Source organism: Eleginops maclovinus, chromosome 22 (assembly GCF_036324505.1).
Source record: "Eleginops maclovinus isolate JMC-PN-2008 ecotype Puerto Natales chromosome 22, JC_Emac_rtc_rv5, whole genome shotgun sequence".
In the NCBI taxonomy this organism is placed as follows: Eukaryota; Metazoa; Chordata; class Actinopteri; order Perciformes; family Eleginopidae; genus Eleginops; species Eleginops maclovinus.
Window position 1 is genome coordinate 13,674,380 of NC_086370.1, and position 15,788 is coordinate 13,690,167.

Here is a 15,788-nt window from a genome sequence, read left to right on the forward strand (position 1 = left end):
ACAAAACAACAAAGTAGCTCAGTCAGAGGAAGCTATTTGATTCAAGTAAAAGCCTATGACTGGGCCTCCTGGAATCGTAAAATGCAAGTCTAGGTAAACGGTGGACTTTCAATACGTATTTGACCAAATAGTTAATTCAAAAAAGTTGTATGCCCATAAAAAGTTCAATTAAACAAGCTACCTCAGGCTATGCTAACTGAGTAAAATGAATAGGATACTTTCAATTTAGCTAACAAACTATATCATGCATTAGCAACACCTACTGAAACCTCTCGAAGTAATCACAAAGAGGAACATACATAGCAGATCAGACCATTCTTAAAAAAAGGATACCACATGACAAACACTTCATCTAAACAACAACAAATAAATATACAAATATAAAAAAAACTATTTTAGTGTTAAAGCTTTGTGAAACTGACCGCTATTATTTACTATTATGCTTTATAGAAGAAAGAAAACCCACAATCAATAAAGCAGAAATCATAACCCCCCCATGATATGGCTGGCACTTGGTACATTCTGATTGGCATCTTCCTTTTTAAGAGCTGAGCTTTAGGGGGCGGAGCTTCTTAGCCACTTTGCCAAGATGGCCGTCCACCAGAAACAGAAACAAGTGGCGCCACAGGTAAATGAATGTCTTAAAGCAAACGTATCTAAAGACAAACTAAAGTTAAGTAAAGTGGTGTGCTAAAAATTGAAACAAAGGAACTGCTAGCTAAATATAAGTAGGATTTATAAAACATCCTTTACCTGTTTGTTGCTGTGCTAGTTGAATGATGTTAAAAGTCAACTAAGTCATTGATGGGAAAATTAACTACCAGGTTTTTAAACTACAAAGGAAACTAAAATGTTAGCAGGACGTTGTAGCAGACGTTAAATGGTGTCAATGTAGAGGAAATTCACCTTGTTTTGATTTCAAGATGATGGACCGCTAAATAACATGTACAATACAACATTTTAATGGTTTGGAAATATTACCTGTTAACTAATAATGAGGCTGATCCCTTGGACATTAATTGGGAGGGTTTTACAATTAGGAAGAACAACTGGATTGCAGGGGTAATTTAACACGGTCAACACTATTATTGACAAATCATTTAAATGTTACACTGATGAGAGACAGACCGTTAATACATTTGCCAATATTTAGGAAATGTAAAAGTGTCAAGCACCATGTTGCTCTCTAATACCTAAAAATCAAAGATACAGGAAAGAGTCCTCCTGTTTTTACTTCCTCTACACTTAATATCCATCACTTTCCAAACCGTCATCGAGCTGCAACTATGACTCAGCGTGTTAGATAACGGAAAGATGGCTGGAAAGACAACACGCAGCAGTGTGTGGCTTCCAAAAACAGCCATGTTATTATCAATCTTGAGACATCAATCTTTAATCTAACAGACAACTTCATCATATTGGTGTAATTTAGACAGCTCTTCTAATAAAGGTCTTCACTTTATTGAAATAAGTTGGATGATTATTTTTATAATGCAATCATTAACCCGAGAGCGTCCTTTCATAGCATGCTGCACTTGATTCGATTGCATGTTAAAGTCTTTTCAATAATGTAACATATAGGGCCGCAATAAATAATGTCACTCCCTCTGGTGATTGATGATGTTTATATCCAGGAGCGGTGACAGCAACAGATGTTGTGATTAAGCAGACATTGTCTCTCACACACCGTTATAAACACAGGGCATACGCTTACAGATATGCTTGCACACAAAGATGAAAGACTTTAAACAATGATGTGATGTTTTGAAGTATGGAGCAGAACTCCATGTCTCTCACATGATGCGATGTTAAGATTAAAATGGTAAAAAAGTAATTTAATAACTGTTCAAATGCACAAATTGTATGGATCTTCACGCAGCGTTCACGAGTATTTGATGACTGGCCGTGTTGATTTCATGTTTAAATAATCATAATTTCTTCCGTATTTTTTTCGCAGTAATTGGAAAGGAACAATGCAGAGGAGTGCTTCACATACAGACAGATGTAAGTACCATTATTGCTTGTAAAAATGATTACAATACAAACTTCCAATAATTACTCAAAGCTTTTGCTCAGTTTAAAACTATTATTGTATTACTCAACCATCTGTGTTGGAGCTTGTTATCGTGCTGGGAAATTGCTCGAGTGACCAAAAAGCCTTCTTTCCTTGATCTAAATAATTAATGTTATAAGTAGCAGCTCGTAGAACAACTGAAGTGTGCACAATTGCGTTAGTACACAAAAGCAAACCAATAATCAAACTTTCAGACAAAGTGGAACTTTCTTTTCCTGCTGAATTGTAAATGAACTTATTGGAGCATTCTCATAGTCACACTTAAGCCAGTTATATGATTAATTTTAAAGCATAGTCACTGAATATTCAAACACTTGAGCTTGTTAAGGTGAGAGGTTTCACTGTGATTGACAGGCCTCCTTAGTTCAAAAACATGGCTCCTGTTACAGCACGGTATACTGATATGACAAAGAAGCAGACACACTCATGGTGTCCGCTGTAATTCCTTAAGAGCATTTCATGATTCAGCATTCTAAAGCTGTGCTGTGGAGATAATGCAGTGGCTTTGAGGGGATTTACACAAGTGGGTGTCGTTGTTTCCCCCCGACGCTGTGGCAGGGTTTTCACTGTTGTTTGAAAATGTTTGAGTGGGAGATGCCAGTGACGCCATTGGCAGACTGGAGTACACATGGGCTGCAGTGTAATACCTTGGCATTAGCTGTAGAGACTGGGACTCAGGGATTTTGTAGCCCTCTAAGAGAATATCTCAGGGGATAAATTATTGGCCAGACTCCTTTCAAATGCTGTGAGTAATTGAAGAGGGGTTTTCCAAAACCTCAAGTCCATGTTTGGTACGCTGTCATCAAAAGCCAACTGGATTGCATTTCTTAAGTTAAAAATGATCCTTTTTGGTGAAATCTCTTTGGTCTATTTAAGAGTGGCAGAACATTTAGAAGGCTGAGATATTAAGTAAAGTCTCATTAATTAAAAAGCACTTTAAGTTAACTTTTTTTTTGTATAGATTAGACACATCACTTTGAAGCATATGAAGCAGGAAGATCAAAGTGTGTGGGTGTGTTTATTTTTTTGTGTGTGTGCAAGTTTGTTTTCATGTGTATCAGAGCAACACCAAGGTTTTCAGGTTAGACTTCAGTTAGTGTCTAATTTTATGATATATATGGAACAATTTTTGGAAATTAAGGCTGAACAAATTCTTTTTTACCTATCGACTTGTGTAATTTCCCTGACTCTGCCAAGGCACTCATAAAAAAGCCATATTTGACGTGAATGTTTGTACGTTTTGATTAATGGCAGTTGCAACTTGGAGACTTTCTCGCTAAAGAAGGTCTGTAAGTAGAGAATATAGTAATACTTTTTACCAGTGTATTTGCATAACTCAGCATTCCTCTGACTGAAATTGTTTCATGTATTCCAACTTGTTCCTCATGTACGGTTCCTCCCTTACTTCACTGGACAATTCTTGGAATTATTTTTCAGGACTAAATATACGGGCCAATACGTATTAGGCAATGTTTTGAGTATTTTTACCAATTAAGCAATTTCCAGATTCTGTCCACATATCATTGACTGTGCTGTTACATTTTTTTGGGGCATCTGAAAAATAATTTCACAGAATATTACAGTCCCTGTTTTTATATCTACAGTATTTCACTTTTTTCCTGTATCTTATTGTCTGTATGTCTCTCTAGCCTGAGAGGGGATTCATGTACAGGCCCTTGACATGCTCAACCAAGCAATAACGCTTCACTTCACATGTCACCTAAACACTCGCTCTCCTAACACACACACACACACACACACACACACACACACACACACACACACACACACACACACACACACACACACACACACACACACACACACACACACACACACACACACACACACACACACACACCACACACACACACTCACTGACTTTCAATCCAGCTGACAAGCTGTCTGCTGCACTTCATCCCTTAAAACACCTGTCAAGTCTACCCCAACTGACTCACTCTTTTCCTTCCCTCAGACACATGCACATGCACTTTCACATGCACAGTGAGCGTACCAGTTCACTAAATGTAGCTGCGCAGACACAACTCCACGCTTTAATGGTGGCAGCAGGATCCTCAGAATCAGTGAGCTTGGGGAACTCTTCCCCAATTATCCCGGAGGATACCGAGATGTGTGTGTCTGTGTGTGACCATGTGCATGCTTACGGATGACTTTCTGCCTCTCACTCGGAGATCATTAGAGAACCACTCAGTCGTAACACATCCCTGTGTAGAGAGGCAGAAAAACAAAAGAAAGCAAGAGGTTAAAATAGGAATGAGCCTTTATTTCTAAAGTAGCTAGGTTTATTGGAAGACAAACTTTTGAGGAGTTGTAGCTAGTACCAATATGCTATCTAGAGATCAACAACAGCCCCGTCATTCTTTCTGGAAGGTTTGTCCATTTTTTTTAAAGAAAAGAAAGGAAAGACCTCAGGCACTATATATTATCTTTCAATCTTCTTCCTTCCCCCACACATCTGCAGAGCTTTCCTGCCACTGAATGAAGCAGAACATGTGTGTATCTGCCTCTCAAAGCGCTGTGATAAGAGGCTGATACCAGGAAAAGCCTGGGGAGATGCTACATTAATGCTGCCTCTGATTAGTGAGCTAGTGATTGAGAGCTTCTCTGGTGGGTTTTAACTGTGAGGTGGAGGCAAGTGCTGTCAAAAGATAATAGTTCATAGATGATATCTCCCATCTACTTTGTATAAAACACAAAAAATAGGCACTAAATAGTATACAGTAGACGGTCTAACTAACCATGTTAAGGCATCTTCCACTGATTTCCTTCGTTAGCTAATAACTGAGGTGTGTGTCTTAGAGTGCCTGTGAGCACGAGTGTGAAAATGTGGTTTTGTATTAATTTTTCAACGTGGGCTTATTTAAACATAGATTTATGAGCATGTGTAGGTGGGAATGACTCTCTAAAGGCTGAAAATAAGAGGACTGGTAGATTCGTACATCTTGTATGTCTTCTTCTGGGAACACCACGCATCTCCACTGCTGAGAGGCATGAAATTAAAGCAGTACTGGTCTCTACCGTAAAGGGTTCTCTGTACCTAGTTGAAGCCTTGTTTGCTTTGCTTCTAGGCCCATTCACACCAGCCTCAGAGGAGCTGTTGAATGTGGGAGATATAGTAATGATCATTACTTCCTCTGTGATGGGGAAAGCTTATGTCCTGCAGATAAAGTCCCCAAGCATTTTATTGTGCAATGATGTACAAGAGTAAGGATGTCACTGCAAATACACAAACAACACGCCATATTTATTTTTCTCATTATGTTCCGTTCTTTCTCTCATACAACCCTAAGTAAGGACTCTCCAGGGTTCAGTTAAGTCTTATTAAGGGTTATTTTTCTTCTTAGCTTGACACCAATGACTTGGTTCAAACCCAATACAGCAGGTAACCTGTCTCAGTATAATGAGGAACAAGGGTCTGGCTTATCATCACATTTAATTCCACATGACATTATTTCACTGCGGTTTCAGGCTCATTTTATTAAGCTCGAGATGTGAAGGGGGTATGTGATGCAAATGGAGAACACACTTAACCAGAAGGGGACAGAGTTTGGAATGACAGGTACAGCGTTTCGTAATGTTCGGACATCATGGAGCTGCCTTTGTGCGCCGTGCTTGGTGAAATTTACATTAGTGTCATCGTTTCACCTTGAAAGCTTTTTCAGTCCAAATGTTTCTGCATAAGGAGCTATTAGAGCAGCCATTAATTAGTGTCATTCCCAGTTAGCGGGGGTGGGTTCTGAGGCAGTCCTTGGCTTGTCTCCCAAACAAGAGCACAAGCACGCACACAAACTAAATACCAGTTGTGTTGTAAACACAAATGTAACGCTTAATAGATTTCTATGTTTTATTGCTGGCATACCTAATGCAGTTACAACCAAATCAAAGTGTCTCACATCACATTCATGTCAAACTTTTCCGTGACTTGTTTCCCTCCCTGGAAAATGTACTGCCAAGTATATGTCCATCTTGTGAAAGTGCCATCTTGGTCTTCTTTGGCTGCAAAACCCAACAAGACAAATTCATTTTGTGCATTAGCAAACCCTTGCAGGACACATAAATGTATATTTTAGTAGAATCGCCTGACCTTGATTGACCTCTGTCCATGGTGCTAAAATCATGACGCCGGTTATTGCACTGCCTGGTACATTAGATAAATGCCCAATGAGAACACTGAGACTGAGGAGCTGCGGAAGACAGTTTATTTACAAATACTCAAGGCCAGAGGCAGAGGGGTTGAGCAGAGCGAAACAGGCAGGGTCCTTGGTCGAGAGTGAGGTCCAGGTGGAGATAATAGGCAAGAATCCAGAGTCTTCCAGGAGGGGACAGAGCCAGGCAAGAAGATTGCAGGAACCAGGAGTTTACAAAACTAGCATTAACAACTTGTGATTAGTAAGAAGCTAAAGCATTACCGGCTAACTGTGCAGCTGAATCTGACGGCTTGGTGGAGTTGGAGCCCAGTATTTGTAGTCCATCTGATTAGGGATTGACAGCAGCCTGGTCACTGACCCCAGATCCCACTCCTGCAATCAAGCACGCACACACACACACACACACACACACACACACACACACACACACACACACACACACACACACACACACACACACACACACACACACACACACACACACACACACACACACACACACACACACACACACACACAAAGGGGGGAGGGAGGAGAGACTGCAGGCTAGACAGAGGCAGAAAGCCTGATATTTTGATTGAATTCAGGCATTGTGAAGCATAACTGAACCATTATATAAAACCCTTTCACATATCAAACTTATATATATATATATATATATACATATACATACATTATTATTTTTGTTTAAAAAGTTATGTTTTTTAAATTGAAATCCCTGGTAAGTAAGATAAGATAAGATAAGATTTATTTTATTAATCCCAGACTGGGAAATGTTTGCGTTGCAGCAGCAACATACAATAGACATAGGAATAAAATAAAAATAAGAAATAAACAATTCTAAAGAATGAACATCTTACAGAACAAATAGAAATAGAAATAAACCGTATATATATATATATATATATATATATATATATATATATATATATATATATATATATATATGTATGCAGTTGAATATGAACATAAATAACAAATAAACAGTGACAATTAGACTATTGGATTTACAAAATGTAACGCAGGATATTATTTACATTATAGTGCAAAGTGATTAGAACTGACCTTCAGGTAGCTTGTAAGTCCACCGCCAAATTGGCATTACCTGTTTATCCAGTTTAATTGACATCAAACTAGGGCTGTCACTTTACGTTCGAGAATCGATTGTACAATCGATTGGACCGACCAACACACGTTTCGAAAACGAAAAGAGGGAATCGATTTTTTACCAAATAACTTATTTTTTAATGAATTAAAGAAATAAAAAATATTTTATTTCATTGTGAGTATTATTATTAACATAACTCACAAACAAGCAGAAAAGAAAAGAATTCCGAAAGTGCAGTAGGCATTGCGAGGGCTAAAAAGTAAATTCCCACCAATTGTACGCACCGGAAACAGCCTGATAGTGTCAATCGGCTGCCGCGGCTTAGTGTTTTGCCAAAAAATGGAGGGCAACGGCGATCAACCTGCGCGACATGAGAGACGAGTGATAACCCCTAATCACATGAGGAGTTCGATATGGAAGCACTTCGGATTTTGGGCAGAAGGCAAAAATATGGAGATGGACAAAGTGGTATGCAAACTGTGCGATCGTGAGTTCCCATATCACATCAGCACTACAACTATGAGGGGGCATAAAACAGCCAGAAGCCTGCAGTAATGTTTTTCGTCACTGATGTTATGGCAGTCCATACTGCTTATTGTTTTTCGAGAATGCTCCTGTTTGTTATACACGAACTTCACGCAATAAATGATCAGAAACGCTGACCTGTACGTCTTTTGCGCCCTCTTTACGTTCGTCCTAATGGCAGTGTGTTGGCCTATATTTTGAAGATTGAAACGTAGACGTGGATAATCGATTCTACAATCGATTCAATGAAAATTTAAGCCTAAAAAATCGATTGTGATTTTTCAAAAAGTGACAGCCCTACATCAAACCAGTCTGATGATGTGAATGCTTCTACTCCAAAGTGGGCGAAATCTATCTTTTTTCCAATAAACAGGCTATTAAAATGCATGCCTTCTGCAGCAAGCTGGGGAAAGACTATGTGCGTATAAATGCAACTAAATGTCAGGGAAGTTTATGCAAAGTATGAATACTCTAGACAACAGTAAATCAAGATTTGCCTTTCATTAAAGGACTTTGAATTATTTAACTCCTGCCTCTCTCCTGATATCTTATCTCTGTGCTGCTTCAGGTTTATATTGCTACTCTGGAGCCGGGTTGCCTTCACTCTTTGGCTGTGATTAAAAAGAGAGGGAACACCAGGAGTAACCTTGGAAAATAATTGGGTTATTTTTCAGTGCGTGCCAAAGTAAGCGAATTGTAGTAATCTACTTCAACTCACAATTTCTCCCCATTATTTTCTCTCACTTTGCTGATTAATCAAAATACAACATGCACTCGCAGACAGACACTGATACACAGTCACACTGACACACTTAAATGAACACAGGGGGAAAGTCAACTAAATCTTCCAGTTAGCAGAGAGAAATAATTGGCTTTCAAAGAATACCCTCAGGAAGGAAGAAAATGTATATCTGCATGAAGGCAGAAGGTATTACAAATGAGTTCATCTATGCAGCTCAGTGAGGTGATGAAATGAAACTGGTTCTTCAGTAGGGCAGTTGGCCTGGAGGCTGTTTAGCATGCTGCCCCGCGCTTGCTTACAGCTCTCAAAACCATGTCGCGTTTGTCTCTCAGGATGCAGCCTGCGCCCTTCAGTGGGCTGGGTGGGGTGAAGCTGCCACCGTGGAGAGCTGGGTGGCTCCTGGCAGCTATTCGAGTTCAGTGTTCCAGCGAGCAGGCATGGAGAATGGACACAGAATAATGTATGAAGGGCTTCTCAGTCGCAGGTTAAAGTGCTGGAGAATATGGCACAGGGAAAGCACTTGGGAGTGTGTGTGCGTAGGTTTGGGTGGGAATAATAAATGCACATGAAGATTTGAAATGGCAAATCCTTTTTTGTATTTACTTCTAGCTCTCTGGTTATCTTCTTTCAATTTTAGAGAGCACGGATAGCACTGCTCACAATTTAGATTGATTTCAGGATTTGTGATCTATGAAATATTGCTTTAGTGTCTTTGTGAACTCGAAATGTCAAAATTCTAAAGTATTTCAATCTGATGAACATCCTTTTCAATTTAGATCTTTTTTCTTAGGAATAGTTCGATAAGGAATTGTCATATACACACAACCAAATAATAAACCTCAGCCTCACAGAGTACCTTTTTAAAAGTTAAATAACTACTGACTTGGGTTTCTTTAACGTGCATTTGATCCCCACCCAGCTTGTAGAGCAGGACATTAAACTGGTTTGAAGGAATCACGCCAAACAGTTTTATGCTACTACTAAAAATACTTTTTCCATTTCGTTTTTCAAAATGGTAGCAGAAAAGTTTCTTATGGGAGTCATGAAGAGTTTCTCTTCACAGGTTGATGACTTTTAAGGGAAGCATATAGGCAGCTCTAACCTCTTTAGAAATATCTTTTAGTAATCTGAATCTCTAACTGGCTGCGGAAGAGGCTATTATTGCTGTAATTACAGCTGCCACTCAATCTTTAAAGGACACACAACATGCAGACAGCACTTAGTGAAAATGACAATTTTTCCCTATCAGGATTTGCCGGATTGATGTAATGATTATAAAAGTCATCTCATAATTGCAGGAGGGTTACAGAAAGTGTGATGGATTAAGTTATTTATTGCTCAGCAAGTGGGGGTAACATTTCATGTCTAATAAAGAATTGTTTTATCCTCACCCAACCTCTCAAACTCTCTTCTTGGAAATCTGACGGCTCAGAGAATTGCTTTCAGAGAGGCTTTTACAAGCCTCTCTTAAAAGCACATTACTTTTAGAATGTGTTCCTAAATTGGCCAATTAGGGCCACCTTTCAGCTTCAGATGGCTTTCCTGAATACGGCCGCTGTCCATGATTATTTCATGTTCTCTTATTTGAACTCATGAATTGTGCAAAAGATGTCATAAGCATGAAAGTTTGGCACTGTGAGCGACCTTTTGTGTGTGTGTGTGTGTGGGACAGTGTGGGTTCATGTGCGTTTGATTGTCCCAACTTGGTTAAAAGAGGCAGAGAGATAAGTGAAGAGAGATTTGAAAACGTCTGCAGTGAGGGGAATATTCTTATAGATATGAAACACGAAGGAGGTAAGCCAGTATTTAAACCTCAGAGCTCTAAGCATTGTGGGTAAGTTTCTTAGTCAGAAAAACAAACAAGTGCACAAAAGACTGGGCACGTGTTAGTGGAGGCAATAGACGTGTGTGTGTGTGTGTGTGTGTGTGTGTGTGTGTGTGTGTGTGTGTGTGTGTGTGTGTGTGTGTGTGTGTGTGTGTGTGTGAGTGTTTAATAATGTAACAGCTCGCCCTGCTTTCCTCTTTTGTGTTTCACAGATTAGGCAAAGTTCCAGAGAGTGCAGTCACGCACACACGGTACTCTGTGGTAAACACGCATGAAGGGAGACACACAGACACACACACACACACACATCCAGCTCACAAATGAATATTTAATATCTGGAACAGGTTCAGTTGCTCGTAGAACCTTTAATCATACGTACTATGTGATGAAGGATGCTAATTGTAAACATTCAAGATATAAAATTGATAAACTGTAGATGTAAAACACACAAAAACATCATCATCACGTCGGTTAACTGTAAAATAATGGTAAAATGTATCTACAGTATACTACATCTCATAAATGTTACGTATCAGTTTGAAAAGAATAGGGACCAAAGCTGAAATCTATGCATTTTGGCTATTGAAACATGTAAGAGTTGTGGGAGGAAAGCCTGTGTTGAGCCACATTGACTCATCACTCTCCAAGAATATCTGCTTTTGCCTGTGTGTGTGTGTGTGTGTGTGTGTGTGTGTGTGTGTGTATGTGTGTGTGTGTGTGTGTGTGTGTCTGTCTTTGAGAGGCAGTTGAATCCTATGCAACATCTATGTTAATACCCATGTTTCCTGGATGTATGAAAGAGTACAATGGCAGCGTACACATTAGGGGCCATCCCAGGGCAGTTAGTGTTCATAATGTGTTGCGTTCAGTCTTTTTGGCAAACCCAAGGCTACAGAAAGACAGTATTCCTCTATATCAGCTTCACATTAGTACTTAGCATAGCAACGGAAAGATGGCCCTCAGATCACTGCTTCTGCTTTATTACTGCTTTCGAACCAATTTCTGGGAAATGAATTAGGTTTTATTTAAAAATTTCACTTGAAATGAAGTTTTAAAATGTTCTTTAATGATTCAGAAACTTCCAAGGGCAGCAAAACCCATTCAACTCTTATTATATAACAGTAGTGCTGAAATGTGATGACGGCGACATGATGTAAATAGAAGTGCTTGTGACAGGGATAATATCAGAGTCTAAATATTTAATCCTTCTCTGTTTATGCTGTTCCCTTGTTGTGTCATTCATCAGTCTAAGATTACCTTCCTGTCTGTGGGTACAATAGTTACTCTAGACGAGTAGCTTCCATTGATGAGATCGGTGTGACATTATGAATGTGATCACATCAGGATCCTCTTACCAAAACTGAGACTGCTTCCATCCACTGATGAAGGAAAATGCAGGAGCAGCCCATCTTGTCTCTTCTTCTTCTGGCTAAGTGAGGAACACTGTGGCACTAGCTTTAACACGGAGATAAGACGGGGGTGGAGTAGCGGAAAGGAGTGTTTAGTGCTTTGGGAGGCACCTCGGCAATTAAATACTGCTAAAGGAAAATTAATCTACCAATTGCACACAATACTCAATGGGGAGAAAAACACTCCCATCTGAATTACCGGGGTTCAAATTGGTCTTTGTTCATGAACTCTTCCAGCCCTGGTGCAATTTTGCTTTTGTTAAAAATATTATGTGAGACATGAACCAAACAATCCAGGTTTTATATAGTATAATATAGTATGGAAAGGTATGGTATGGCATATTACGGTATGGTATAGTTTAGGATGGTATGGTATAGTTTAGTTACAATCATCCTCATGGCAACATACTTTAGTGGCAGTGAAAAATGTCTCTTTTGTTTGCTATTTTTGTAACTTTTTAACACACATCTTTTGCAAATGAATTTGAATGCAACCCACTCGGCATTATTTTTAATATGCTGAATTGACTCTGCTCAGTCTCTGCACCTCCACTGCCTCACAGTGACAAGCTTACAGATCTGTGAGCAGGTGCATCTTATAAAGTCAGAAAACAGCCTCGCCTTGTTCACATTTCTCTATCTGTGGTTTTCCCTGGTCTTTTATGTACTTCTCAGATGGTTTGTGGTCATGATTATCCATTCAGTGGTTTTGGACATTTTTCTCCATTTTGCATTATTGAAGAAAACAATTGCAGCTTGATTATCATTTGGCTACAACAGTTCCATCTAGAAGACAGTTGGTTCCGACAACATGTAGTTCAGTTTCATTGAAATAAAGTATAGTATTTATTTTTAGTTCTTAAATTAGACTCCTTAGAGGTATATTATGAAGATTTGGGATTAGTAAGATAGAGGTTATTAATGTGAATACATATTACAAACTAATGCTTCCTTAAGCTCCTCTACTCAGCGATATGTCAGTGCATGTAACACAGCTTTTCAGTCATGATAGACACACACACACACACACACACACACACACACACACACACACACACACACACACACACACACACACTCTGGATCAGTTTGATAAATGGGTTTGCATCGATCTGTCTGTGGATATATGTAATGATTTTTCACAATAGGAGGTGGTCAATTATTTCTTCCAAGCAGTGCTTATTCTCTCTTAGGGATGTTGGATTGTTTTATTGGTCAAACTGTGACTGCGGCAACATTGAAAGAGAATGGAGACAGTACATTTTTGCTTGCCTTGGTTGCTTAATTGGACCTGATGGTCACAGTTTCATAACATCTTCTCTTGCAGTATTCCCTGGGTTAGGTTATGTATATAAAAGGCTAGATTTTACAGCTTTATCCCTGGCTATTAAACCCAGCCGGTGGACCTGTAACCTGTAGCAGCTTGCCAAAACAAGCACAGTTTTGTTCTGAAGGAAGGGATTTGTGAAGAAGAGAAAAAGCAATCAGTGGTACAGATGCCGAGAGGATTGGGAAAAAAGACCTCAAGAAATCGGGAAGAAGGGCACAGGGAAGTGATATAGATAGAGGGAAGATGTTTAATTTGGCGAGGTGTTCCACTGAGGCATTTAATATCTTTCAATCTTTGTGGAAGGTCAGACAGTTTGGCATGGTCATGTGGAGAAGCCACAAATGTTCCACAGAAGTCACTGAAATCCTGGAGTGTGTTGCCTGCTGACTGACTGTAAAGCCTCTGCCCCCTGTCCTGTGAGTGCACTCTTACACCTTTAAGAGTCTATTTAATTGAACATTTAACATACAAAGTCAGTACATTTATTTTGCACAGAAACTGACTCAACACCAGCCGCGTTAAAGGGGGCAGAGGAAGATCTATGGCACATCAATCCAGACATTTAGTTTGGCTGTGGTTTTAATGACAATTAAAAGTCAATTACAGTTAATTGACCGGTTAAATGTCTGTGGTCATTTGGAAGGCAACTTGCTCTTAATGGCTGGATTATCACTGGTCACACAACATCTGTCTCCGGGTGTCTGTAGGACAGATATACAGTTAAATTGTGGAGGGATGACCACAAACAGATTTCTTTTTTGTTCTATTGTTAGATTTGGAAGTGAAGATTTTACTATGTAGTGTGAGAAGCAGATGGTACGTACAGTTTTTAACCCACAAAGAAATGAAAATACCTGTAAGTCTGGTCGCTTAGTGCCGAGGGAGGTATGTAGGCAAGATGCTGAAAGAAATGTGAGTTGCAGAGTTACTTGTGCAGTCTGGGTAAACAACAACGAGTTTTAGGGGTTAAAGACAGTCAGTCTGCTATAAGAAACAAGTACTTAAATGAAAGCAGTGAGGAAAAGTAGGGTATGGATAGAGAGGAACAGGTGCTCGGGAAGCTATAATTTTACATTTTCACTTTTTTTTTGGGGTGTAGGAGTGCTGCTTGTAAGATAAGGTAAGAACAGGAGCGTAGGAGTGAAACAGAAATGAGACCAAACAGTGAGCCACTTAATTCACCGTGATGTGGACACAGCTCGGTTAAAGACAGGGACAGTCACAGTTATCATGTAATGCAATTAAAATGCAATCCAAAGAAGCTCAAAATAACAAAGTTTATCATGGCTAAACAATACAATATTGACTGCTATACACAGAAGAAATATGTAAGCAAGAGTGAAAGACTTGGGGCCTGGCCAGATGCCTTGAGGAAACAATGCTCTGTGCTTTGGCAAGCCGTTTGAGTATTTGTTCCATATCCTTGATATCAGTTGCCTAAATTAGTTATCTCTTTGACAGCACTTGTTAGATATTTGGTCACACTAGTTTTGCACTCGGTTTTACTGGTTGAATAAAACATTTATTAGTCATTATTTTTCAGCAACTAGTGTCACTTTTGTCCGACTAGTTCCTACATTTCCCTTACTAGTGACGCCAGGAGCTGGACTAGTAGCACTAAAGTCCCAACTTTTAAGGTTTTTGATGAACTAGTGGCACTCTGACCTTACTAGTGACGCTAAAAGTCTTACTAGTTAACTAGTGTGCTGCAAAAGCTCTGACATGTTAACTAGTTACAAAAGGGAAGCACATAAATGAGCAAACTATAGTTATGACGGGGTTCTCTATTGTCCCTCCACAAACATTGGCATAGTCGAAAAGTTGAGCTCAAATTATTTATTTACAAAGTCAAAAAAGCATATACTGGTTTGAAAACAATGTAGACAAATAATTAATCAGAGTTGTCTAAAATTGCCTCCATAACCTGGAGCTGTTGCCTTCTCTGCAACCAAAATCAGACTCCTTAGACATCAGACATTTTCCTACTCTAACCTCCTAAATAAACAGGTTAATTATCACTGTTATATCATTATTATAACTAGTGGCATACATTTTTCTGCACTAGTTAACTAGTAACATCCAAAATCACTCACTAGTTAACTAGTAAAGGCAAAGGGTTCACTAGTTGACTGTTCTTTTAACCTTACTAGTTAACTAGTAAGGCTCAAAATGGCTACTTGTTAACTAGTGAGATACATATGCCTGCAACCAACAAGCGTACAACACAGCAATTTAGTATTGCGCTTCCATAAAGTTAAAAAATCAATATCATGACTTTAATTCCATTTCACGGTAATCATTGCTTTGTGATTGGGGGATTGACGTGTATAAAATGTGATCAGTAGGTCTTATATGAAGCTGTTCTTCATGCCCAATTAGTTTTTTAAACACGTGCGCACAGGTGCTCTTGGGATGCCTTTCCAATAGGAAAAGTAATTTGCTTAGGGCTAGAAATTACACACACACACACACACACACACACACACACACACACACACACACACACACACACACACACACACACACACACACACACACACACACACACACACACACACACACACACACACACACACACACACACACACACACACAGATCTCACACT

The 15,788-nt window shown here is 39.3% G+C and overlaps 1 protein-coding gene across 1 annotated transcript in view; it reads left to right on the top strand.

Moving 5' to 3' along the window:
- Positions 1-593: 593 nt before the first annotated feature.
- LOC134858999 (Kv channel-interacting protein 2-like) overlaps positions 594-15,788 on the top strand; it is a 118,652-nt gene continuing 103,457 nt past the window's right edge. Inside the window, exons 1-2 of the mRNA XM_063875268.1 lie at positions 594-628; positions 1,958-2,004. Of these exons, the coding sequence (XP_063731338.1) occupies positions 1,974-2,004 (31 nt within the window). The 5' untranslated portion in view covers positions 594-628; positions 1,958-1,973. The remainder of the gene's footprint in view (positions 629-1,957; positions 2,005-15,788) is intronic.